Genomic DNA, 27,240 nt, shown 5'->3' on the forward strand with positions numbered 1-27,240 from the left:
ATATGCACTAACAACATTCATCATTACACCATCAATTTCGAGCTTCATAAACATCACTCTGTCAGACACTCTCTTCACGTCTAAAACACTCTTGACATATTGTTCCTTTAGTATAACCCCTACCCCATTTCTCCTGCCATCCACACCATGATAGAACAATTTGAACCCATTTCCTAAACACCTGGCCTTACTTCCCTTCCATCTGGTCTCTTGCACGCACAATATATCAACCTTCCTTCTCTCCATCATATCAGCTAGCTCTCTTCCTATACCAGTCATACTGCCAACATTCAAAGTTCGTACCTTCACTGCTATACTCCTAACCTTCCTCCTCTCTTCCTGCCTTTGGGCATGCCTTTGCCCTCCTCTTCTCCTTCGGCCAACAGTAGCCCAATTTACGCCAGCACCCTGTTGGCTAACAGTACTGGTGGCAGTCGTTGTTAACCCAGGCCTCGACCAATCCGGTATGGAAATATGAAATTTTCGCGCCATAAGTTATGCGGCAGAATTTTTACACCGGATGCTCTTCCTGACGCAACCCTCTCCATTTATCCGGGCTTGGGACCGGCACAAAGAAATGCACTGGCTTGTGCATCCCCAGTGGAAATGTATTAAAATCTAAATGTCAGAGAAGTGCACACTACATCTATGTGCTAGTAAAAGAAAGAAGGTCTTGTTCTTTCAGCTGACTGTATCAGGCACACCATTTACTTAGAGATGTATCAGCAATAGAAGCAATATAATGCATTAGTGGGAGTTGAGGGCCCCCTGCTAAATGTCTGATGTATTTGTGGTGTATTGCTCTCTGGAAATGGTCATGGAACTGCCATCAATGACAACTGTGTTGAAAGACTGATCTAAAAATTCCCCACATCAATTTCAAATTGCCATAATAATTGTAAGCCTTATGCTTCACATAGGTAGTTGTTATGCTTTTAACAGTGAGATAGCAAAACAATGATATAGTTGTTACATCTCTTGATAATATTTAGCAAAAGCATTGCATTATAAAGAGTTTTCAGTTTTTTGAAAATATTTTAAGACCTCTAGCTGGTGATTCACAATTAATAGCATTTAGATTATTCTAATTGCTTCTAATATTTTTAATGAATGCTAGAACTAAAGGCATTCTGTGAAAAAACAGCAGCTTTGTTTACCACCTTCATTCACACAATTAAAAATGTAGTAATTTGTTTTCATATTTTTTACCACATTTATAGGTACTCATTGTTTTAGTTTGTTAGTTGGGATATTTTGCAGTCACCCTAATTGTTATGGACATCAGTTGGGTACGACAACCCTGTGTTTCCAAATGTTAGCCAAACATTCCACTTATGCTATGTTGACAAGGCCATAAGAAGGACGGAACATGCATGTTCACAGTAAGTGGGGTTTGGCTTTATTGGCCTGAGTTTGTCCATTACAGACTTAAAAAGGTAAAAAGTCAGTGACATTCAGAACTGCAATATAGCTGAAATACCTGATATCCTCATGGGGTCATTTGCATATATCCTATGTAACCTCTAATGCAAGAGGTTTCAAGGAATTACACAGTGAAAAGGCTAGTTTGGCTAGATTTTTCTTTTTGAGTTTTTACATTTGTAGGTGTTGTAATTAAATGACATGCATGTGAAATGATAAATATTTTCTTGATTTAAAAATGCAAATAGTTGTCTTTCATTAGATATATAGAATTTATTACTGATTTCTTTCTATAATTCAGAATTGTTTACAGTATTATGGAACTGCTTGCTAAATTATCTCCCCATGGAGTGGAACTATTTATTACTGTTTTCTTTTAATAATAAAAAATTGTTTACTGTAATATGGAATTGATTACTAAATTACTCCAACATAGGATGGAACTATCTGTGCATTCCTGCAGCTGGTTTTAAAAAGAAAGACAATGTCTAGAATTCAGAAATCCACATTGCAATGCACAAATATGTTTTCAAACAGGGTTGCTCATTGCAGTGCAGGTTTCTACATCAGAGATTGGTGCTTTGCCACTGTGGTAAAAAGATTATGGTCTGTAGCTCGACATATGTCCCACCAGTGAAGACCACATACCAATGCAACAGTCCAGAAGGATGTCTAATCCTAATAAGCCTGGTGAACTTCCTTTGAAATTTTTTGCCTGGATCAGAATATCAGGATAAAGACAGTCACTGAATCAGTCTACTTCATTTTCTTGAAAGTAAGGCAAAAAAGGGCATGTTGTTTTTGAATGCATTCACTTAAACTAAATTATTGCTGGAGATGGGCTGTTAGACCTGTTGGAAGTAAGTACTGTAAAGGTGGGAGCATGTGTGTGTGTGTGTTTGTATGTAGGGGCATGAGTGCAGCTGTCTGGATGCATGTGTGTATGTATGTGTGCGTTTGTAGGGGTCTTGCATAAGAGGAACAGTATCATGTTTTTCCTGTAACTGTATATTTTTCAATTCAGTTACATGATGATGAGTTGCTAATAAGCTATTGCTCCATGTGGCTTTATCATTTGCCTAAATTGTAGTATACCACTATCATGCTATTGGGGACTTTTGTGTTACTCATACAGTTTTGATGGCAATAATATCCTTTTTGAATCTTGGTCTGCATTTATTTATAGCATAAAATCTATCTATCTATCTATCTATCTATCTATCTATCTATCTATCTATCTATCTATCTATCTCTATCTATCTATCCTATAATGAACCAAAGCTGCAGCTGTCTTTTCATTTTTTTGTTTGAGACTGTTATTTTGACTTAGAAATCTAGCTAACCTGTTTAGAGTATACAGAAAAACAATGATGTCCTTTCCTTACTTTTCATCTGAGACCCCTTTTTGCACATGGAAGTCTGTCTAACCTCCATAGAGTATTCCGAAATACAGCCACTGATGTTCTTTTTTGTCATTTGGACTTATAAATCTATCTAATCTATGCTATTGTTTTCTTTCTGTACTGAAAGTACAGTTGTATAAGTTAACTAACCATAACAGCAGATGTTCGAATGATCACTGCTGCAACAGCCTAAGCTATATGGGTTATATTCTGCACAGAATATAACAGCCAGTCAGCTTCCAAAACCTTAGAGCACCTTCCACACTCCCAAATCATTAGTCAGCATGAGTTGAGATGAATAAAAAGCCTTCAGACCTGTTGTGCTGACTGAAAGAAGGGGGTTGAGCTCTGAGAAGAAGTTTGCTAGGAACAACAAAAAAAAAAAGTCCACTCCCTGGAATAAAAAATATACTAAAAAAAAACATGAGGGATGGGGGAGGAAGGGAGTGGCTATTTAAGCAGTGATCATTACAACATTTACTGTTATGGTAAGGTAACATACATGACTGTACTATGTTCTTCATATTGATCATTGCAGTAACCTAATTGATATGGGTAGATTAGTAAAGCTTAGATCTACTGAGAGGTTGAAAGAGAAGGGCCCAGGAGCCCCTAAAGAATGTTCCTGGCAAAGTCTGATGTAGGCCTGGAGAAGTAATTTAGCTTGTAATGCTTTGTAAAAGTATGTACAGAGGACCAAGTTGCTACTTCAGGCATAATTCTAGAGTGCAACCCTTTCCAAAAAGCCATACATTATGCCAAAGCGCTGGTAGAATGTGCTTTGACCTTGCCTGGAATAGTTTTTTTTCTAGTAAGAATAACAAAATCCAGAGACAACCATTTGGAAATAGCCTGCTTTGACACAAGTTGTCCCTTCTTATTTCGCAAGAAATGAATAGCTGCTGATCAGAAAGATTTTATTCTGTCAAGATCATACCCTTGTTGTCTGTGGATATCTAAGATATGAAGTATCCCTTATCTCTCAATTTGTAGTTCAGAGAAGAACACAGGCCTTCTTGCATGGAATACTGAAGTAGACTTTTGTCAGCTGATTGCTCAGTGAAGAGGCAAAAAGGTCTGCATGAGAAACTCCCCACAAATGAACCAAATCTTGCAAGATCTAGTTTCCATTTATAAGGATCTACCTTTTCCCTGTTTAGCTTTTCTGCCACACAGTTTTACTGTAACAGAAAGTACGAAGCATTTAGAATGAGATTGTTCTGTACAGGTATATCATATGCTGACACAGCTGGGTGGGGGTGTGAAGATTTGGCTCTCCTTTGCTTGTTTTGGTTTCACATTACTGTGGTATTATACTAAATAACTTGAAGTGCTCCTGGGGGCCAAGGTGATTCAGAGTTGAGTGCCTTGATAAGGGTAATCATTTATTTTACATTATGTGTTTGTGTCCATTTTTGTTGTTCTATATGCCTTGCAATTTAATCCCCAATGACACTGCTCCCCAAAGTCCAAGGCATCTGTGGTGACTGACTGTTTTGGAGCAGCAGCGGAGAAGGAGGCACCTGGATTTAGGGACAAGTGATTTATTTTCTCACAAAAAACAGAACTGGAATCTGAAAAGAAAAGGAAAAGTTAGTGCCGGGACCAAAGAGACTTCAGATATCACTGTATCTTTCACATATGGAGTGTTGCCTAGGAGTTTCATGAGGATCATAGAAGCTGACAACCAAAATCATGTGATATTCTCTGCAGTGACTGAAGTCTAAGTGGAAAACCTCTAAAATAGATCAAATTTAGATCTGTTTTTCCTGTGAAAGAAAAGCTATTTGTAATGTGATGAAGGCAAACTATACTTTTGAATATTCTCTTGGAATTGTAGCCTTTATAGGAGTTCTCTTACACAAGTGAGAGATTCCTGACATTTGAAAAAGACTGCAAAGATAAAGAAGTATAAATATGGGAAAATGCACATACTCTGTAGCCTGCAATGAGCTATAACTGGAGTTAGATACTTTGTGTTGGTGTAGTGGATAGTTCAAACTGTAAAGCAGAAAACTGATTATGTGATCCAGACATATAACGTCTGAAGTTTGGATGGATAGGAATGGGATGATAAAAGCACTATTTAAAAGGTTATCAAGAAGATCAAATGAGGAAGAAGAGGTAACAGGTTGTAAAGTGAAAGCACTTTGGGCACTATCACATACTGGTTTAGGGAAAAAAGGTCCACAACTGGTCTCCACACATTTTCTTTCACTGGTAACAGAAACATTCTTGAATAAAAACCTCTTCCCAGTTGGGAAGGAAGAACTCTTTCTATTACTTCCTAAGAAATGCATGTGTGTGCAGAACAGGAGGGAACAGATGGGTTTGGTCTGGTGGATGTGTAATACTTCTCTGGAAAGGAGGGATTTCTTTCCATTGCCACCTGCAACCCTGCAGAATCAGTCTCAGAATCCATTTGTCTGAAACATCTGCTGCCAAAGACAGATATGGAGATTTAGACTTTCTGGAAGAGTTAAGGTACTGCCAGGATGGAAGTGTGTGTGTGTGTGTGTGTGTGTGTGTGTGTGTGTGTGTGTGTGTGTGTGTGTGTGTGTGTGTGTGTGTAGTGCAGGGGGGCAAGGTCCCTTATATAATCATTTTGACCTATTTGATTGTCCTTTATTCCTAATGGCTGAGTCTGGTTTGTTTCGTTTCCTGCCAAAACTGAACTAAGAAAAATAAGTTCCCTTGGCAATTTTGTAGTTGGAAGACTGAAAAATCTGAGAGATTCCCTGGATCAGTTTACTTCTTTCATCACATTTTGATAACCTCTGCAGCAGGGAGTGCAAAAACTAAATCTCTATCCAAAGGTAACTTTAAAATCTAATTTTCACATCCTCTAGAGGTTCTGAGAATGCATCTAGCAAATCTCCTCAACACAGTACCTGTGGCAACAGCCCTGAATGTATTATCTACAGAGTCATAATCACACTTGAAACAATGAGTAGTGACTTGAGAAACAGAAGAAATTAAACCACACAAAGCAGATTTTTTCTCACATGAAGTTACTGCAGATAGAGTCTTCTTCACATGTTTACAATTAGGTAGAATAAAGTCTTACAATTAGTTAGAATAAACTTTAACACATGAGCCTGACAATTCAAAATTCCAAAAATTAAAGTTATGGAAGCATACACTTTTTTTCCTAAATGTATCAGTTGTTTTGTCATTCCTGTCAGAAGGGTAAGAATTAGAATTAACAAAACTTGACAGCAGTTGTACTAATTAAAGCCATAACTGCTAGGTCAGGTTTGGGATGACAGTATACACATTTGAAAGACTGAGGAACTTCATACATTCTGCTTCCTTAGGTGCAGCAGACTGGCTATCAGGGAAACCACAGGCTGTGACAAACACATCCTCCCATGCTGACAGCACTTGGGGGATGGGAGGAGGTTCTGAAAATTCCAGTTATAACAATGCATAATATTTTCTGAGGACTAAGAAACCCCAGTATTCTCCCAATGAAAACACTGAAAAGAGGCTACTAGCCCAGTGGAACAAACCTGCTCAACAAACGATAAAAATCTGTATCTATATAGATGGTATATCATCTATATATATATATATATATATATATATATATATATATATATATATATATATATATATATATATATATATATATATATGGTTCTACCTGACCATCGACAATGCAGAAGACCTGGGAAAAGGCTGTGTGAATGATGCAGTGTTAGGGAGTAGAGTCAGGTAAGTGTGGATATATATTGACGGTCTGTGGGGATAGGGGTGGGTTAAGTGGAGTGGGTGGTGGGAGGCGAGTTAGGTGGGTTTAAGTGGTGGTTGCTGAGTTAGGGTAGATAGGGGTGGAGTTAAGTGAGTTAGGGGTTAGGAGCCGGGTTAGGTAATGGTGTGCGATAGTGACGGACCTTAGGGATTTTGGTGTGCTTGTGTTGTGTGTGTGGTTTGTGGAATGGGGATGTGTTTTGTTTTTATTGTTGTTATTGTGGTGATATATATATATATATATATATATATATATATATATACCTAATTTATCTGTCTGTGTGTGTGTGTGTGTGTGTGTATATATATATATATATATATATATATATATATATATATATATATATATGGATTTGTATCACTTCACTGAAAGACCATTTCACTGACACCCATTTCACTGAAAGTTCATTTCACCTAAAAATCATTTCACTGACAAGTAGTACACTAAGGCAAGTCAAAGGTACATGTCTTTTCCCCACTGTAATGCGATCCTTTTCCTACCATAATCAGAGGTCAGGCAATGAGAACATCTCACCTATGTAGGGGGTATAGTGAACATGAAATTGATAAGGTGTACTACAATGTACACAAAGAAAGGAAAGGTAAAGCTAAGCCCTACTACTCTGATAGAGCAGGTAGCGACAGGGTAGGTATCAGGAATGGTGTATTATCACACATTCCGATGGTTTTACCATATACAAGTGATGTGAAAGGTTTGAAACCATCATACGACAAAAATTGGCATAAGTTGTTAGTAGATGAGGATACTACTAACATAGTGGGTGAACAACCACATTTTGCATTTAGAAATAAGAAAAATCTGAAACAGCAGCTTTGCTATCCAAGGATACCTACTCTGATGGATAGCACAGTGAATGGTACCCATAGATGTGGAAATTGCGCACAGTGCATTTATATAGATGAATCAAGGTTTTTCAAGCATCCTGAAACAGGGCGTCTATGGGAGCTAAGGAATTCTGCTGATTACAATACTAAGAATGTAGTGTATGTAGCTCACTGCTGAACATGTTTCCATTTCTATGTTGACAAAACTGTCACCTTAGGGAACGGATAAGGGATCACCTTTACTGCACTAGAAAAGGGCAACTGTATAGTGCTTTGGCTAAGCATACATTGGATAAGGGAGATGACCATATATTTTTATTTCAGGTTTTACACATTCAGGATGTCAGCAATAAGATGGGGGACATAGTCAATACTACTGAAAATATGGAAGTAAAATGGATTTTGCGTTTAGGAGCACACTGAGGTTTGGGTTTGAATGACAGTGTTCCATTGAAGCCAGTGCTAAAATCTAGAAGGTTAAAATAAAATAAATAATAATACTACTATCTTAACAAGAGATGACTACATAAACACATACAGGGCTTTGGGTCAATATGACAGTATTTCTTGAGATGTTTCTAGCATAGATATCACTAAAGACAAGTATTTGTTGAGGTGTATGCTTAAAGCATATGTATTTATTAGGTGGACAGCATGTGGATTTATTAGGCAGAATATATGTATTAAGTTGTTGAGTGTGTACTGCTTATATTTTTATATAAATGTACATATATTTTTATGCTTATACCCACACACACAAGCAGTTACTAAATGGGCAACATAAGTATATGTATTTATTCACTGACTTTTTATGTATTTTATTTACATTCATCCACATGTTCTTGTTTTTACATTTTGTGCATGTGGTTTTTAAACAATGTTTTTCTGACTTCAGCAATTAATTAAGGGCAAAACATAACCATAGTAATTACTGATTTCTGAGTGCTGAATTAAATTTGAGTGGTATGACTGGTTGTTTTAGTAATGAATTAAATTATTTAAGTGCTGTTGCTATTTGAATGAACTGTCTGATGAAGCAATGGTTACCATTGTGAAAGTGCTCACCATTTTCTATTAAAAAGAAGATTTTACTTTGTCATGGTTCAGCTTCTTTATTCCAGCTATCTTCCTACTGGGCACCTGTGTTTCAACATTTTCAACTTCTGGGCTGGTTTAGATTTATTTGTTTGCTGATTGTGTATCTAATGATGGTGGAAGGTACTGTGAACATTGCAGAGGATGAACAGTTGGTGTAAATGAGATGTCAAAATTTGCTGACAAATCAAGATAATCCGCTGCTACAAACAGGTACTCTTAATATGAACACCGAGACTGTTAATACTAACATCAATGAAGCTGAAATACGCAATTTGAAATGAAATGTGGAGAATGATTTGTATAGGTTTAAGCGGCTCCAGAGCCAACGGTTCCATTTTGAAACCTGCTTAAACCTAAATGTTATACCAAGGGGACTCAGAGTACTTAATATGCCCATATATGGAAACACCTACCCTACTTTGTTAGCCCAGTGGCAACAAATTAATCTTAACACCAGTAAAGCATATACACAATTGTTGCTGGACTTTTTCAAGCCGGTGGAACAAGAGCTTAATGAAAAGATATGTCAGCAACAACACAAACTCTGTGCTTTATGGGAAAGCAGCTACTGAAGTTTTCATGCATGAACTAATTGATAAGCTACTCCATTATGAAACCAGACTGCTTGAGCAAAAGAAAAAGAAACTGTAAAGGGGTCTACCAGATTTCACCAACCAGCATGTCTTTACTTGGACAAAACTTGCACAGTCTGCAGAGCAGTCTAATACCAATCACAATCTGAGATCTATGAGAGAAATCAATGGGCAGTCTGAGGTACTACCACAGCCTAACAGCAGAGGAGAGGGCGAGCTCAATCATTCGAGCGGCATGAGAGACCGAGGGCGGAGCGTCGGGTACAGTCTGAAGCGATGATCAATGCACTCAGGGAGGAAGAGGAAACAATGAATCAACAGCAAGGAGGGAGTGTCGTTTCACCAAATGAGGCACATTCCGTCTATTCTACACCGATGAAAGTGCCTTCATCTTCGGCAGCCAATAATAAGGCAAACACTGTCTCCACAACTACAGCCGTGGTAAGAAGGATGATTAATATGGAAGGAGGCCAACAACAGGTTTTTCCTGTTCTACTCCTACCGCTCCTAGCAGGGAGAAGAAAATCTTTGGAACAGGACATCTACAGGGGCCAGAAATGGAAAGAAGTACCAGGTCAGTTACAAACTCACACTTTGAAGAAAATGTGGGGGTATGGGCAGGAGAATTAATATGGAATATTTCCAAATATGAACTGTCTGCAGCTGAGGCTTCTTTATTAAACAGAGGTTTAAATTTCATACCTTCAACTAAAATGGACATTAGTGAATTTCTGTTATGCCTACCTATGTTTACCAGAAATGTAACACTGAAACAACAATTTGGAAATGGCAATGAGACAAGGGATGTTCAGTTTAAGAAAAGCAGTCTGTATGTACCAATATTGCCGAATAATACAGAAACCTTCTTAAAAGCTTGTGAAAATGCCATTTATAGCACAGGAAGCAATAGTTATTTAGAAGAAGGAAAATATAATTTGACAAAGAGTGAGCACAAAGCATTGTGTGACTTGCAGACTAATGATAGCATAGTTATAAGACCCGCTGACAAAGGGGGACCAGAGGTGATATTGAATGCTGACTTTTATAATACATTTATGCAAGAAATGTTATTGGATCCAAATGTATATGTTGAAGTACCAACAACAATTGTGTTTGAAATGAGTGAACAGATTGCCAGTACCTTATATGAATGCATGTGCATGGAACTATTAAGTAAAGATCTTTTTAATTATTTTACTGTTCAAAATCCACTCATACCTCAAATCCATGGTCTTCCCAAGATACACAAAGACCCATATAACCTGAAATTTAGACCTATAGTAACAGGGGCAGGATGGCTAACAGAACCCATCTCTATATACCTGGATAAGGAATTGAAGACAGCACTCAATGAATATGTATATGTCTTGAAAGACACAGAACAGTTTTTAGTGGACCTTTATGGGGCAGTGAAGCAAATGGGAACAGCAAATACAGGGGTGGTGGCCACAGTAGATGTTGTGTCTTTAACTACAAGTATACCCAGCGACTAGGGGATAAGCATGGTGAAATCAGTGTTAACAAGGCAGGGAAAGTTCTCCAATACTGATAGACTTTCTTTGTATGTTACTAGAATTGGTACTAGAGCACAACATATTTATGTTCAACAGCATATGTTATAAGCAGTTGTCAGGGGTTGCCATGGGCACAAGTTGTGCCAACACATATGCAAACCTGGTTATGGTTAACTTGGAATATGAACATCTGTTAGGTAATCCCCAAATAGCCTTTTATAGGCGTTTCGTAGATGATCTTTTTATTTTTTTGGAAAGGTGATGGTGAACAACTTAAATCCCTGTATGCACACCTAAATACTACTAGTGACTTTTTTAAGTTTATGATGAACTGCTCTGAAATGAGTTTAGACTTCCTGGACATTACCATATACACAGAAAATGACCAATGGTTTATGAAATTACATAGGAAACATTGCTAAAGACCATTTTTTCTACACAGAAACAGTATGCATAACCCTACGATTTTTCCTAACATAATCAGAGGTCAGACAATGAGAACATCTTGCCTATGTTGTCAAAAGGAAGTGTATAGAAATGAGTCAACTAAGCTAAGAACAGGTTTCATTAATAGGGGGTATAGTGAACATGAAATTGATAAGGGGTACTATAATGTACACAAAGAAAGATAAGGTAAAGCTAAGCCCTACTATTCTGATAGAGCAGGTAGTGACAGGGTAGGTATCAGTGAACATGAAATTGATAAGGGGTATTATAATGTACACAAAGAAAGATAAGGTAAAGCTAAGCCCTACTATTCTGATAGAGCAGGTAGTGACAGTGTAGGTATCAGTGAACATGAAATTGATAAGGGGTATTATAATATACACAAAGAAAGATAAGGTAAAACAAAGCCCTACTATTCTGATAGAGCAGGTAGTGACAGGATAGGTATCAGGAATAGTGTATTATCAGACATTCCGATGGTTTTACCATATACAAGAGATGTGAAAAGTTTTGAAACCATCATACGACAACATTGGCATATGTTGTTAGTAGATGAGGATACCACCAACATAGTGGGTGGACAGCCACATTTTGCATTTAGAAATAAGAAAAATCTGAAACAGCAGCTTTGCTATCCAAGCATACCTACTCTGATGGATAGCACAGTGAATGGTACCCATAGATGTGGAAAATGCGCACAGTGCATTTATATAGATGAATCAAGATTTTTCAAGCACCCTGAAAGAGGCCGTCTTTGGGAACTAACGATTTCTGCTGATTACAATACTAAGAATGTAGTGTATGTAGCTCACTGCACAACGTTTCCATTTTTATGTTGGCAAAACTAACCATCACCTTAGGGAACGGATAAGGGATCACCTTTACTGCACTAGAAAAGGGCAACTGTATAGTGCTTTGGCTAAGCATACATTGGATAAGGGGGATGACTATATATTTTTATTTCAGGTTTTACACATTCAAAATGTCAGCAATAGGATGGGGGACATAGTCAATACTACTGAAAATATGGAAGTAAAATGGATTTTGCTTTTAGGCGCACACAGAGGTTTGGATTTGAATGATAGTGTTCCATTGAAGCCAGTGCTAAAATCTAGAAGGTTAAAATAAAATAAATAATAATAATACTATCTTAACAAGAGATGACTACATAAACACATGCAGGGCTTTGGGTCAATATGACAGTATTTCTTGAGCTGTTTCTAGCATAGATATCACTAAAGACAAGTATTTGTTGAGATGTATGTTTAAAGCATATGTATTTATTAGGTGGACAGCATGTGTATTTATTAGGCATAATATATGTATTAAGTTGTTGAGTGTGTACTGCTTATATTTTTATATAAATGTACATATATTTTTATGCTTATACCCACTCACACAAGCAGTTACTAAATGGATAACATGAGTATATGTATTTATTCACTAACTTATGTATTTTATTTATATTCATACACATGTTCTTGTTTTTACATTTTGTGCATGCGGTTTTTAAACAGTGTTTTTCTGACTTCAGCAATTAAGAAAAGGGCAAAACATAACCATAGTAATTAATTGTTTGCTGAGTACTGAATTAACTTTGAGTGGTAGGATTGGTTGTTTTAGTAATGAATTAAAGTATTTAAGTGCTGTTGCTGTTTGAATGAACTGTCGGATGAAGCAATGGTTTCCATTGCGAAAGCACTCACCTTTTTGTATTAAAAAAGAAGATTTTACTTTGTCGTGGTTCAACTTCTTTATTCCAGCTACCTTCCTACTGGGCACCTGTGTCATACATATGTATGTGTGTGTATATATGTATGTATGTATATATATATATATATATATATATATATATATAGAGAGAGAGAGAGAGAGAGATAAACAAAATCCCACTTACCTGACTTGGCGAGCATGCTGACCTTTGCCCTGACCGCCACTGTAGTGCAATCTCAGAGTTAGTATATTTACTTAGGGTTGGGGGGTGAAGCCCCCTATGTGTGTGTGTATTTTATTGGCATTTATTTAAGTTTTTATCCTGCCCAACAGGTTTATTACCTTTAGTTAAACGTCAGTGTTCCTAGCAGTTGGTGTTGTGGACTTTCAGTGTTCTCGGCTCGAAGTTATGAAAGTCAGGTAAGTAGGATTTTGTTTATATGATGTAGACCCATATATATGGATCTACTTGATTTTGGTGAATTTTTGTTTCACCGAAACCTGAAATTCGTGAGTGGATTTACACGAAAGTGCGTTTTATCGAAAACACACTTTTGCGTAAATAAGCAAGTAAAACAGAAAAAAAATTAGTTAAATAAAGAAAAACATGTGGTTTGCATGTTAACTTAGCAGTACATCAATGTTTAGTGTTGATGTACAACTAAGTGGACTGTTGTTGAGATTGTAGTACAGTGGGGATGAGGGAAAATTCCTTTTTCGCCACTGTAGTGCGATCTCAGAGTGAGAATATTAAAGTGAGGGGATGGGGGCTTGCTTTAAGTGTTTTTTTTTTCATGGATTTACACGAAAGTGTGTTTTCGTTGAAACACACTTTTTTGTTAATGCATTCGCGGATTTACGTTTCGTTGAAATGTAAATTCGATAAAAGAGAGCAGATCCATATATATATATATATATATATATATATATATATATATACACACACACACATATATATATATATATATATATATACACACACACATATATATATATATATATATATATATATATATATAGATTATATAATAAAATTGACACAAAGTTCTGTGTTTGCTTGCTTATTTTCAGGACATGATAAGCATTACTGCAGTCCTCTTGCTCAACATTCTGGTTCGATAAGAAGTGTTTATTTTTATGTGCTATACTAGCTGACTACAGGCTACAGTCTCTTCACTCATTTTTTCTGTCACAAAAGAATCCATTTATTTATTTATTTTTAAGTGTTGTAAGAAACATCACATTTTAATATTGTGAACAGTTGATGCCATATTCCTTATGTGGAGACTGAAAAGGTAACTACTTAGCTCCTTAAGCTTCTCATTTTAGACAATCATGAGGAGCTATTACAGTTTGAACATAAGGGACTGATGACTATCAGTTTTGTAGCAACCTGTGTCTAATTAGTAAATGGCTTCCTGATCCATTCCTGCTGAATTAAAAGTATTATTTACTGGTAAGTTGAAGTAGAGGCAGCCATTTAACTGCTGTCTCACAGTCTTCTGAGCTTCCATCTTTGAATTTTTTCCATCCTCTGTACCTTACATGGTTACGCAGAGTCTTTCCTACTTATGGCAGCCACTCCTGTTGTCTTGCCTTGTTCTTGTGTAAATTGCCTGGGTTAAGCGCTGACCCCCCTCTGCATATACTTATGAAATCAGAGGTCTGAGTGCATTTAATCTTGGAATCACTTGATCTCTAATCCATTTCCTTTCACTTTTTTCCTCTTATGTCATAGGTTCATAGGTTGGTACTAGGCTATCGGCCTAGGGCCTATACAAGCCTAGCCATAACAATTCCCTGGCTATCTCTTCCCACACTATTTACTTCCCTGGACCCCTGTCTAGCAAAGTGACTGACATGATCCCCGGGGTGAATTTCCTTTCTCCCATCCAATCGTCAAAGTTCCTTTTGAAGAGGGCCTAAGGGATGCTCTGCTTGACACATATGGGCAGTCTATTCCAGAGTCTGGGGAGTGTGTGGGTCAGGAACCTATCCCTCCAGCATGTTTTGTATATTGTGATGACAAGGTTTAGATCCCTGGAGCATGTGGCTTTGAGGGATTGGGATTTCTTTAAGTGTAGCATGTCCAATAGCTCTGGGTTTGACATGGCCTTGTATGTTAAGCAGAGATCACATCTGAGTAGACGATATGTGACAGAGTATACTTGGAGTTTTTTATGGTGGTCAGCATAGACATCTTTAGGCCTGTGATTCTTTTAGTGAGGCATTTCTGCGGCCTTTCCAGTTGTTGCAGATGTCTTGAGAGGTACATACCAAACGAGGCATTGTATTCTTTAATGGGTCTAATGAGGGATGAGTACAGTGGGACAATGACCTCCTTTTTTCTGGATGAAAAGCCCTTAGTGATGAGGTGTGCCACATAGAAGGATTTCCTGACTGTTGTGGCAATGTGGTTATCGAAGGTGAGACCACTGTCCACCTGTGTCCCTAAGTCTCTTATCATACTTTCGGTGTTTAGTGTACTGCCACCTATGTGGTAATTCATGGGTGCATGTTTTTCCCAAAGGGGATAACTATACATTTCTTTGCATTGAGCTTGAGCCCATGGCTCTGGCACCAAGCAAAGCATCTGTTTCTGTAAGGCCCTTTTGTAGAGTATCCACATCATTTGGGTTTTCAATAATGGCTCCCAGTTTGCAGTCATCTGCGAACTTTGTTAGCCAGAGTCCCTTAATGTTGACCTGTACTTCAGAGAAGTAGATGCCAAACAAGAGTGGTCCCAGAACTGAACCCTGAGGTATTCCACTTGTCACTTGTCACTTGTCTGGAGCTGGATTTAGAGTCGGCTACTTTTACAGTGTGGATTCTGTCAGTAAGCCAGTTGGCAACCCATTGAGTGATGTAGGGATTAATGCCCAGCTTAATAAGTCTATCTATGATTCCAGAGTGGGGGGGTGGTGTCAAAGGCCTTGGCGAGGTCCAGATAGGCTGTGTGGACCACCTTACCCTCGTCCACGGCTCTGGAGACTGATTCAAAGAAGTCAATCAGGTTCAGGAGACAAGATCATCCCTTCATGAACCCAAACTGGATGGGGTCCAGTGTTTGAAGGTTGCCAATGTCTTTGTTTATACGTTCCATGATAATACGTTCTATGGCCTTGCAGATCAGGCTCATCAGACTGATGGGTTGGTAGTTCCCGGGATCCAAGTTGGATCCCCCCGTTGTGGAGTGGGATAACTGTAGCTGTGCACCACTCAGTGGGCAATGAAGCCTGAGTTGAGGCTATGATTAAACATGACATTTAGGTGAGGTCCCAGTTCATTTTGTAGTTCATGTAATACACAGCCCGGGATGTCATCTGGTTACATGGATGCTGTATTCTTAGCTTTGGAGAGTGTGTTTTTATCAGGTTGAAATGTTGATACTTGACAATGTGTGTAGTTCCGTTTTCATTTAAATCAGTAAATAGCCAATTAATATCTTCTTTTGCAAGGGCAATGAATAGCAAAGATTCCCAATAAAACTGTGAAACCTATAAATGTTAGTCTTGCCACCGTGAAAAGTAAAGTAAGATTACAATACAAGCACAGTAGCTTTTTAAAAGATTGTTTTATTCTGATCCTTGTGACCATCTGTACACCTCATTGACCTATTCATTTACCTAGATGTAACAACCTATGGTCCATTCATTCCATTAAGGATGAGGATTAAACAACAGGAGCATCATCTAATGGAAAAGTGGTTTTCTGCTTCATTCCTACAGTTTATCCAGTGCATGTACCCTCTAAGGAAAAAGGGGTTACAGTGCAATGAGCATCTGCAGGAGTGCCTTCTTCTTCTTCAGCAACTGATATCACTTTATCAGTCCTGTACTTGAAATCAAGTCCCTCTAGTGATCCAAAGTCATTTCTAGGTGCTTAGAAAGGAGCCCACTCTCTGGACATGCACACATATTTCCCCCAGATAGAGGTAACCAGGTAACATCTCATCATTCATTTCTTTCTCACCAGCAAGCTCTTTCTGTACTCACCCACTAATCAAACCCAGGATAGCTTTATCCCTGTATACCACAGAGTTGAACAGTGAAGCTCACAAGCTGTTTTATCACCAATAAAGTATTTTTTTCAGGAAGCTTCATCTCTCTCTCTCTCTATCTATATATATATATATATATATATATATAAATATCTCTACATAATTTTTTTTTTGATTACTTAAATTGATCAACTTCCATTTATATTGACATGCATAATGTTGAAATAAATTCATTGACATTATACACATCAACACGCTGCTTTGCATATACTGAGAATTAAACTTGTTGCATGCAAAACTTTAAAAAAAAAACACAAAGAAAGCATAGCATTTTGGTGGGGGGCATTCCCCAGTGCATTCCCTTTGATGTGGGACGCACCCCCAATATTCTAACTCTGAGACCACGCAAGCCCTAAGGGAAAAGGGTATAGTCCAAAACAAATAACGAAAGGCAAGCTCCACAGAAGGTGATAGTACGGCAATTCAAGCAGATACGAACAGCTCACAATAAGGCTCGAACAAGGCTCAAAATAAGCTCAAAATCAGCAATACAAAAGGTTTATTTAACACCAAAAGTAATACACACGTTTTCATCAGTAATATGACTTCATCAGACAAACACAAAATGATTGCACAGGCTTAAATACCCCTAATCACCCCCTTATCACTAATGAATGAATTAGTTATATGATCAAGTTTTAAAGACACAAAACTCACTAGTTTAAAAATTCAACATATATACATTTGATGACATCGAATAGTGGGTTAAAACCTCATTATAAAAACTCATTCATGTTGAATGTGTTAAAATTATTTTAAAAATATATAATAGGGTACCAAAATATTGCATAACTACTATTTCTGCTGTGAATTTGTTTAAAACATTCCTGATGTATTTAGTATTGAATGTCAAATCTTATCAGATTTTAGTCTTAAATATGGGACAATAGATATTGTGTCATTAAGCCCAGGGAATCGATTGGATTCCAAAAGTATTTGCCAGTGTGTTTCCCTATGGGATAATAAAACCTCCCATGGTCCACCCCTGGCGTCCTGAGTAACAGAATCCAAAACGAAGAAAGAAAAGATCCCTCCGGGGCATGTGTTGAGGTGCTTAAACAGTGCATTATTGCTGTCACCTTTTTGTATGTCATAAAGGTGTTCATACACTCTTCTACGGAGTTGTCTTTTGGTTTTTCCAACGTAAAATGCCTGACACGACTGGCACACAGCCAAATAGACAACCCCATAGGAAAGACAATTGTAAAATCTCCTCGAGTTAATCTTCCTATTTCTACTTTCCAAATATATGTATTCTTGATTGGAAATATATTTGCACTGGGAGCACCGTCCACACTTAAGTCCCCTTGCGTAGATGTTCCTGGTTGTGTTGTATGGTACCCTTTTCTAAAATTCTCTTCATATTAAAACCTTTTCTGTATACAGTTTTAAAAGTTGTATTTTTGAACCCATTAAGGTCTGTTATGTCCTGAAAGGATTTAAATTCCCTATCAATAATTCTAGTAATCTGCCCAACATTAGCACTATATTCTGTGATAAACAATAGCTGATGCCCATCACCATCCAACTTGTCCTTACCCTGCTCAATATGTGAACTCTCTTGCCCCAAAATGGGTTTGAACCTTGTAGTTCTACATTTCATAACTTCATCCTTAACTGTATTTATCATAGCCTCCGGGTACCCCTATCCTTGAACATTTTGGTCAACTTGTCACACTCAACGTTAAATAGATGGTCCTGTGATGTCATGCGTGAGGCCCTGACAAACTGTCCCTTAACAATGCCTCTTTTTTGGAACCCTGGGTGTGAACTTGAAAAATGCAGGTAACTGTTTGAAAAGGTAGGCTTTCTGTACACGGTCGAAGTAAACCCCGATTCGGATTTGCTTAAAGTCACATCTAAATAATTAACAGATTGTATGGATATCTCATAGGTGAAATTTAAAAAGGTCGTAGTTCCCCTAATATATGTGATAAACTCCTGGATAGTCTCAACGGGACCAACCCAAAAAATGCAGATATCATCCAGGAACCTAGAATAGTGATTCCAGTACTTTTCAAAACCACTATTACAAACAAATTTCTTTTCCCAGACGGCCATAATAATATCTGCATAGGTTGGAGCACAATTTGCCCCCATGGACACCCCAGAAATTTGTTTAAAGTATTCACCCCCATAGAATATGTAGTTGTTTTGTAGTACCAACTCCAACAATGCCAAAATCATGGTAACGTCATTGTGGGTGATCCCTACACACTCCCATAAGGCCTCCTTTATCCATTCAAGTCCCACGTTAGTTGGAATAACTGAGAACAAGTCAACCACGTCAATTGTTAAAAACGTAAGGTTAGGCTCGTACAAATCTTTGGTGACTCTCCGCAAAAATTCCCAAGAGTCTTTAATAAGATAAGACTCTTTACCCCAAACCTGCTTGAGCTTCCAGTCCAAAAATTTTGCAATTGAATGTGTCTTTGAACCTTGTGCAGCCACAATAGGCCATAGTGGCGGATCCTCCACACACTTGTGGATTTTCGGCACACCAAAGATAGTGGGTACTTTTGGGTGATTGTTTTCTAAAAAGGAGTAGGTATCAAATTCAATGACCTCCTGGTCTAACATGTCTTTTATAATCAAGTCAATCTTTTTATATGAGAGATGTATCTCCTGAATAGATGTTACAGTATACTTACTGGTATCATATAAAATTTCCCCCATTTTACTTTCATATAGGAGCTGACTCATTATAACAGTACCCCCTCCCTTATCCGGTTGCATCACTCGGATAGAATGGTTGTGTGCTAAATCATACAGTACTGATTTCTCGTCTTCACTCAAATTAAAATCAAAACATTCCTGACTTAGTTCTTTACGTATTTCCCTTTCCATTCTGTTCTCTAAATTACTTAGCTGGGGGTGTAATGGTGGATTAAATGAACTTGACTTCTTTAAGAACAAGCTGGGAGCAACAGGACCATAGCCAAACAACTGTTGAAAATTTAATTTTCGAATAAACATTTTGAGGTCAAGAATACTGTTAACTAACTGGCTACCTCTAGTAGGAACAAACTTAAAACCTTTGGTAAATAAGTCAAAACAGGCTTCAGTTACAGGCACCTCACTATAATTATAAATGTGATAACCATTCTTACTGTGTAGCTCATATGCACCTATATTTGTGAAGTAATACCCTTCCTATTGCCAAACCTGATTCCTGCTCCTCACTTTCCCCTGCACCTGATTGTCTCTGCCTTTGGCAAAGATCGGATAAACAGGAAAGGTATGTCCCCCTTGTTGGTTCCGAATACGTTCGGATCTCCTGGGTAAAAAACTGTCATCTGTTTGCCCTAATAAATCTGTAGTAGCATTGTCATCACCCTCTTCTATTGTAAGTGGCATCATATCAACACTAGAAACAGGTCTCTGAGGGCTGTGAGCGGCCTGAAAATGCCTACCCCTAGGTTGGGGCGGGTTGGGATACTGTCGCCCCTCCCTATATTCCCTGAGATCCCTCTTCAACTTGTTAAATTTTCTATTGGTGATGATGTCACATTGTTTGTCTATATTCTTACGAATATCATGATATTTAACATTATGTGATTCAACAGCAAATAATAAATCATTAGTAATATCATTGTTACATTTAAATATTTGCTCAGACAGTCCTTTAATGTCGCTTTCATTTTTCTTAATAATGGCTCTCATTATATCCAGTCCACACCGGTCAAAGGCTTGAATTAATTCCTGGTGGAACACACTCCCACTTGTAACATTATTTGGGTACTTGTGTACCCTGAGGCCTTTAGGTACAATACCCTGATTAATACATTCATTCAAATATGAGTTATCCAAAACCAAACTCTTGTACCTGTATAAGGAATCTTCCAAAAAGTTTAGATTCTCGTCAAATGAATATCTCTCAGTGGGGATATTCGGTTGGTAACCCGAAATAACAAAAGAAGGTTTGGTATTGACTCAGTCAGAAAATGAAGAAGAAATAGGCTGCGTCTCGTGGGCTGGAGCAGGCTGATGACAAGGAATAGAAGATTGCGTATAACTGTCCCTCAGTACAGCTGGTGTTTCCGTAAACGCTGCTACTTCCATGTTATCAGGTACTTCCCTCGATCTTTTATGGCCCAAACCATTGTTGTCAATACCAACAGGGGGATCGCCAGTTGGTGTACCGGGAGTTTTCCTTACTGCTTTAAGCACTTCATTTTGGTTCTGAATGATAGTTTGAAGCCCCAAACCAATGGGGGTGAGTAGTTGGACTAACTGAGTAAGCTGGCCCGTAAGCTGAGAAAGTTCACCGGTTACCAGTGTAGCGCCGGTGCTGCTGCCGTCGGAAGTGGAACTGCCCGGATCCAAATCCATAGCACCAATACTCCAACGTACAAGAAACCAAGTGACCAACAAACCAAAACAAATAACGAAAGGCAAGCTCCACAGAAGGTGATAGTACGGCAATTCAAGCAGATACGAACAGCTCACAATAAGGCTCGAACAAGGCTCAAAATAAGCTCAAAATCAGCAATACAAAAGGTTTATTTAATGCCAAAAGTAATACACATGTTTTCATCAGTAATATGACTTCATCAGACAAACACAAAATGATTGCACAGGCTTAAATACCCCTAATCACCCCCTTATCACTAATGAATTAATTAGTTATATGATCAAGTTTTAAAGACACAAAACTCACTAGTTTAAAAATTCAACATATATACATTTGATGACATCGAATAGTGGGTTGAAACCTCATTATAAAAACTCATTCATGTTGAATGTGTTAAAATTATTTTAAAAATATATAATAGGGTACCAAAATATTGCATAACTACTATTTCTGCTGTGAATTTGTTTAAAACATTCCTGATGTATTTAGTATTGAATGTCAAATCTTATCAGATTTTAGTCTTAAATATGGGACAATAAATATTGTGTCATTAAGCCCAGGGAATCGATTGGATTCCAAAAGTATTTGCCAGTGTGTTTCCCTATGGGATAATAAAACCTCCCATGGTCCACCCCTGGCGTCCTGAGTAACAGAATCCAATATTCTAACTCTGAGACCACGCAAGCCCTAAGGGAAAAGGGTATAGTCCCCTACTCAGGGATTGTTGATATTGCAGGCTTGTCAGCTATCTGTTTAGTTGACTATTGTGTAAATTAAACATACATTGACCAAAGTATTGTTCGAGAAAGTTACCAGAACCCAGATTCTTCTTCAACTGTACGGACCCCAAGGTAGCTAAGGGGACTGAAAATGATTGGCCCCTTCTTCTTGTCCACTAGATCAGAAGGTCTAAACACCCTTGGCTACAACAATAGTTTTTGACACCATCATTGGCTCCAATACCTCTGAGATGATTGTGTGGAAGGCTCCATTTCCCACACTCAGTATCCCTAGCCCCTTCTTGTCCAATGGTGCGCCATCATGTAGGACATTTTACCCTTTTTCCTTGCAGGAGTACTCACCAAAGGCATCCCTGTCTCCACACCAGATTTAAGCTTCTCTAGTTTGGAGCTGGTAGTTCAGACCTTCATCCAGTAGGCAAGTCTCCAAGCCTCCTTCAGTCACTTCAGCTTGGTTGGTAGGTATTTTAAGACCTGTGGCATTGGAACAGCAGTCCTTTTTATAGGCACAGTTGCAGTTAGGACTCATTCCCTTGGCTTCAGCCCTGCAACCTGAAGCTTCGGCTTCTTTAAATTGGTTTTCTTCCTTGGACTTGATGGTTTCAAGGTCTTTGGAGCCAGTTACCTTTGCCCTCTTAGAGTCAGATCTGATGGCCTAGCAGCTTTAAACTCCTATCTTTACCTTTTTTCCTCGACTCTAGCTGTATCAGGGATGTGTGGGCCTCGGGGTGAAAACATCGAGAGAGGGGTGTCCAGGTCATGTATAAAGATTCCTATTTCAGGGTCATCCCTCCCACTCTGTGTCTTTACTCTGGGTTGCTCAGTTCTGGTATCAGCATTGGGAGCAGGCAGCAGTGGCTCCGGAGTCTGGTGCATACTTGGGATATTCGCATCTTAGGTCCACTGGTTATGGGTGGCCTGCTTCAGTTTCTGCCTTTGACTTCTTGGAACGAATGGTCTGTCAGGAGAAGAAGTGGTCAGGTTCAACTGGTATCCTTCCCATTTCAATGTCTGCTACTGTGGTCACACTTCAGCCTGCTCCAGGATGGCTCACCCAGGGCGGTCTTCAGTCTTCCCTTACTTCAGGGCCTCTGGCCTCTTCCCTTTCCTCCAAACTCTCCAGGGCAAGAAGTTTTTGACAAGAGGCAGTGCAAGAGGAAGAACTTAGACTCTCCTGAAGAGCCCCTCATTGAGCATAGCACCCTGGAGGATCCTGTGAATCCCCTGTGAGGATGCATCCTTTGGCTGTCTTTTAGAGTTGCTTCACCAGTGTGGGGGACTGGACTGTCAAAGCTATATCTTTGGTGGAGTTAGCATTTTTGGAGGCCTTTGGGGTGGGCCCATTCACATCCTTTGTGTTTTCCCCTTCAGATGTACTTATTGACCTGGTGCCCTAAAGGTTGTGCAAGGAGCCTAATATGGTGGATCCAATCTTTAAGAGGCCAGACAGGATTCCCAACCATCCCAAGGGCCAGCAACACTAGAGTAAGGTTCCAGCCTTGATGCAATTGTAATGGTGGTAGTGGCCACTAAGAGGGATATCTCAAAAGAGAGTTCCTCAGTTCATCCCCTAAATAGAGAATATTCAGCATTGGACCAGTTAGGGAAGAGATCCTATGCCTCAGGCATATTCACACTGAGGGAGCTGAACTGTCTTGCTCACATGACCAGACATCAGTGTGACATTGTGTAGGAAGTGTAAAGGGTAATTAAGACTTACCATACTCCAAAGTTTAAGAAAACTTTGGAGACTCAGCATCCACTTTACAGTCTACTGCTAAAGGGTCCATGCATCTGCTGTCTAACATGTGGCTGGTGGCACATCACTAGCTGCTAACACCAGCATTATCATGCATTGCTACGTTTGGATGAGGCTGGGTAATTTTCAAGGTTCATAAGTTTATAGGTCATATGTTCATAGGAGGTTACTAGGCTATTGGCCCAAGGGCCTTTATAAGGTTAGACATAAGCTGGTTCCCTTATTGACCAAGTTGTATGGTCTATATTTGCAGTGTGAGTCTATGATCAGCACCAACTGCCGTTATCCAAGAGGGACATAGGTGACATCCTCATCATCATCATCTTTCATCTTTTCCCGTTAGGGGTCGCCACAGTGGATCATCTCTTTCCATTTCTTCCTATCCTCTGCATCTTGCTCGGTCACACCAACCGCCTTCATGTCCTCTCTCACCACATCCATAAACCTTATCTTAGGCCTTCCTCTTTTCCTCTTACCTGGCAGCTCCATCCTTAGCATCTTTTTTCCCAATATACCCATCATCCCTCCTCAGCACATGTCCAAACCAATGCAATCTAGTCTCTCTTGCTTTGTCTCCAAACTGTCCAACATGAGCTGACCCTCTAATATACTGATTCCTAATCCTTTCAATCCTAGTCACACCGAGTGCTAATCTTAACATCTTTAACTCTGCCACATCCAGCTCTGACTCCTGCCTTTTTGTCAATGCCACTGTCTCCTACCCATATAACATAGCTGGTCTCACTACCCTCTTGTAGACCTTCCCTTTCACTATTACTGGTACCCATCTGTCACAAATCACTCCTGACACTCTTCTCCACCCATTCCATCCTGCCTGTACTCTCTTCTTCACCTCTCTTCCACATTCACCATTACTCTGAAGGTGACATCCCCCAGAGTAAATCTATGGTCTCCCATCCAGTTGACTAAGTTATGCTTAAATAGGGTGATTAAGGAGTGCTGTTTTACATGAATTGGGAGCAAAAGGCATCCTTTATTAATGCCACTTTGATGGTTCTCCCCTTTTTGGGTAGCGGTTAAGGATACTTTAATCAGGAGTGAGTAGGATTGGAAGAAGGTGTCTGCTATGGGAGTATGTTTTGCTATCCCTCACTGTATTTTCTATGAGAACCAGTAGGGAAAAACATGTTTTTTTTTTTTGTTTTTTTTTTTAACAAAAGAGCAGCTGTCTTTTCACAAAGCACCTTCTTAGGGTTTCACCTGCAGCAGAGATGGTAATAACAACAAGTACCACCCTCACAGCAATGGTGGCTTCCAGTATCAGGGGTTTCATGGAACCTTCTCCAGGATGCCCTTTCATTGACCGTGAAGGGGTGTTCACGATCTGGCTCTGGAGGCAGTTGGGATTATTTAGCCTACATCTGGAAGCTTGGGAGGCCATCATCTCAGATACATGGGTGTTAAAAGTCACATGCAGAGGCTATACAATTCCATTTTTGGAAACACCAAGTTTAAATCCCAAATATCTCCCAGACATGCCACCCCATCAGAGAAAGAATGCAGCCATCGAAATTCAAAAGCTTCTAGAAACCCAAGTCATCCAAGAGGTCCCACCAGCCCAATGCAAAGGTCTGTTTGAGGTTCTTTTTGGTTTTAAAGAAGAATAGCAACCTTAGGCCAATTTTAGATTTGAGCAGGTTGAATAATTTTATAAAGCAGACTAAGTTCCGGATAGTTAGTGTGCAGTCTAGTCTGCCTCCTTTAAGAAGGACAGTTGGATGTGCTTCATTGACCTCAAAGATGCCTGTTTTCATATAAAGATTGTGAGATATTCCATGAGGCTTCTACACTTCTGTCTGGGAGCCAATCATTATCAATTCTGAGTGCTGCCCTTTGGTTTCATCAAAGCTCCCTGGATGTTCACCAAATGCATGGCAGTCTTAGTAGCCTGGCTGAGGCTGCAGAGGTTTCAGGTCATTCCTTACCTAGATGACTTTCTCCTAATCACCACCATGAGACCATCTTTAGTCATGGCCAGGAACACTTTACTCCAGCTATGCAGCTCCTTGTGAGTCATAATTATCTGCCATAAGTCCAACCTTCTTCCTGTGCAAACCATAGAGTTCATAGGCTTCCACTTGGACACAGTTTCTCAGATTGCAAGACTTTCAATTTCCAGAGTATTGGTCCTGTGGGGTCTAGCTCTTTATTTGCTCTCTTGCCCAAAAGCCGCAGCTTATTTTATTCTCAGGCTCTTGGGACACATTGCAGCTGTCGTCTGCTTGCTTCCACTAGCTAGGTACTACATGAGGGTTCTGCAGTGGACATTGGTGGTTTGGTGGCCTTATTTGACACATCCAATAGAGATTCCCAGTGTGATAACAGAAGAATGTTGAAGCAAATAAGGTGGGGGAAGAAGTCTTCCTTTGTGTCCACCTGTAGACTGATCAATCCCCCCCCCCCCAAGCATGGCCACTATGGATGCCTCTGTTCTCTGGTGGGGAAGTATTTTGAAGACTATCCTGGGACCTGGTCCATTACTGAGGCCAATCTTCACATCAATGTCATGGAGATGAGGGCAGTCTTTGAGTTGCAGGCTTTTCAGGATGTTCTTACCAAGAGTGCGATTTCATTTCAGACCTATAACATGTCTGGGGTATGGTATCTGAACAAACAATAGGGATCGCATCCCTATCCTTTCTGTCAGGAGGCCATGAGAGTCTAGAAATGGGCAATTTCATCTTAATGGTTTCTGGTTGCAATGCACATCCCAGGGAAATCCAACATATTGGCAGACAGTTTGAGCAGGAACATTTTCTTTCTGCATGAATGGTCCCAGATATTTTGGCCCTGGGCACTACAGGTTGCAGTCTGTTTGCATCCCCATCTACCATCAAGTGCAGCAACTATTATGCCATAGTACCTTCTCAAGGTCAGCCACCCAGAGATGCTCTCCTGTATACTTGGCCCCCAGGTCTTTTGTACACTTATCCCCTGACCTCACTGATAATAAAGTTTCTTCAGCGGGCAGCCCATTGCAGAGTGACTGTAATCCTCATTGTCATCTTTTGGCCTCATCAGGTGTGGTTCCCCTTTGTTTGGCCTCTTTTGAGGTTCTCTCCTTGGGTCCTAGATCCCATTCCAGATCTGATCCCTCATCCAGCAGGTTTGGACATAGCCAACCTTCAAATTAACCTTATGCCTGGCTTACAGAGCAATCTCCAACCCAAACCTAATGAATTTGCTGCAGATCTATAAATCAAATGGGACTAGAGCTACCCATTCCAGGGATCTAAATATGGCCTGTGACTTGAATGTAATGTGCTGGATGGAAAGATTTGTATCCCAGTGCCTCTCATGTGTTTGGAATGGGCTGCCAACTCATGTAAAGCAGACAACCTCTATAACACTGTTCAAAAGGAACTTGGACAAGTGGATGGGGCACCATAAATCCTTACCAGGGATAGCACCCATAACCCTCCTGGACATGGGCAGTCATTACTAAATACAGTCCTGGGTACTGACTAGAGTATCCGTGATATTACATTGGGATGAAATGGCTAGGCTTGAAATGACC

The 27,240-nt window shown here is 39.3% G+C and overlaps 1 protein-coding gene across 1 annotated transcript in view; it reads left to right on the plus strand.

Moving 5' to 3' along the window:
- The window catches only part of LOC122794932 (adhesion G protein-coupled receptor F5-like), a 61,765-nt gene extending 43,409 nt beyond the window's left edge, over positions 1–18,356 (plus strand). The window contains exon 3 of the mRNA XM_044063527.1: positions 18,267–18,356. Coding sequence (XP_043919462.1) covers positions 18,267–18,356 — 90 coding nt within the window. The remainder of the gene's footprint in view (positions 1–18,266) is intronic.
- Positions 18,357–27,240: the final 8,884 nt, after the last annotated feature.

The sequence above is a fragment of the Protopterus annectens genome, chromosome 2.part1 (genome assembly GCF_019279795.1).
Source record: "Protopterus annectens isolate FY-2018-M chromosome 2.part1, PAN1.0, whole genome shotgun sequence".
NCBI classification, from domain to species: Eukaryota; Metazoa; Chordata; order Ceratodontiformes; family Protopteridae; genus Protopterus; species Protopterus annectens.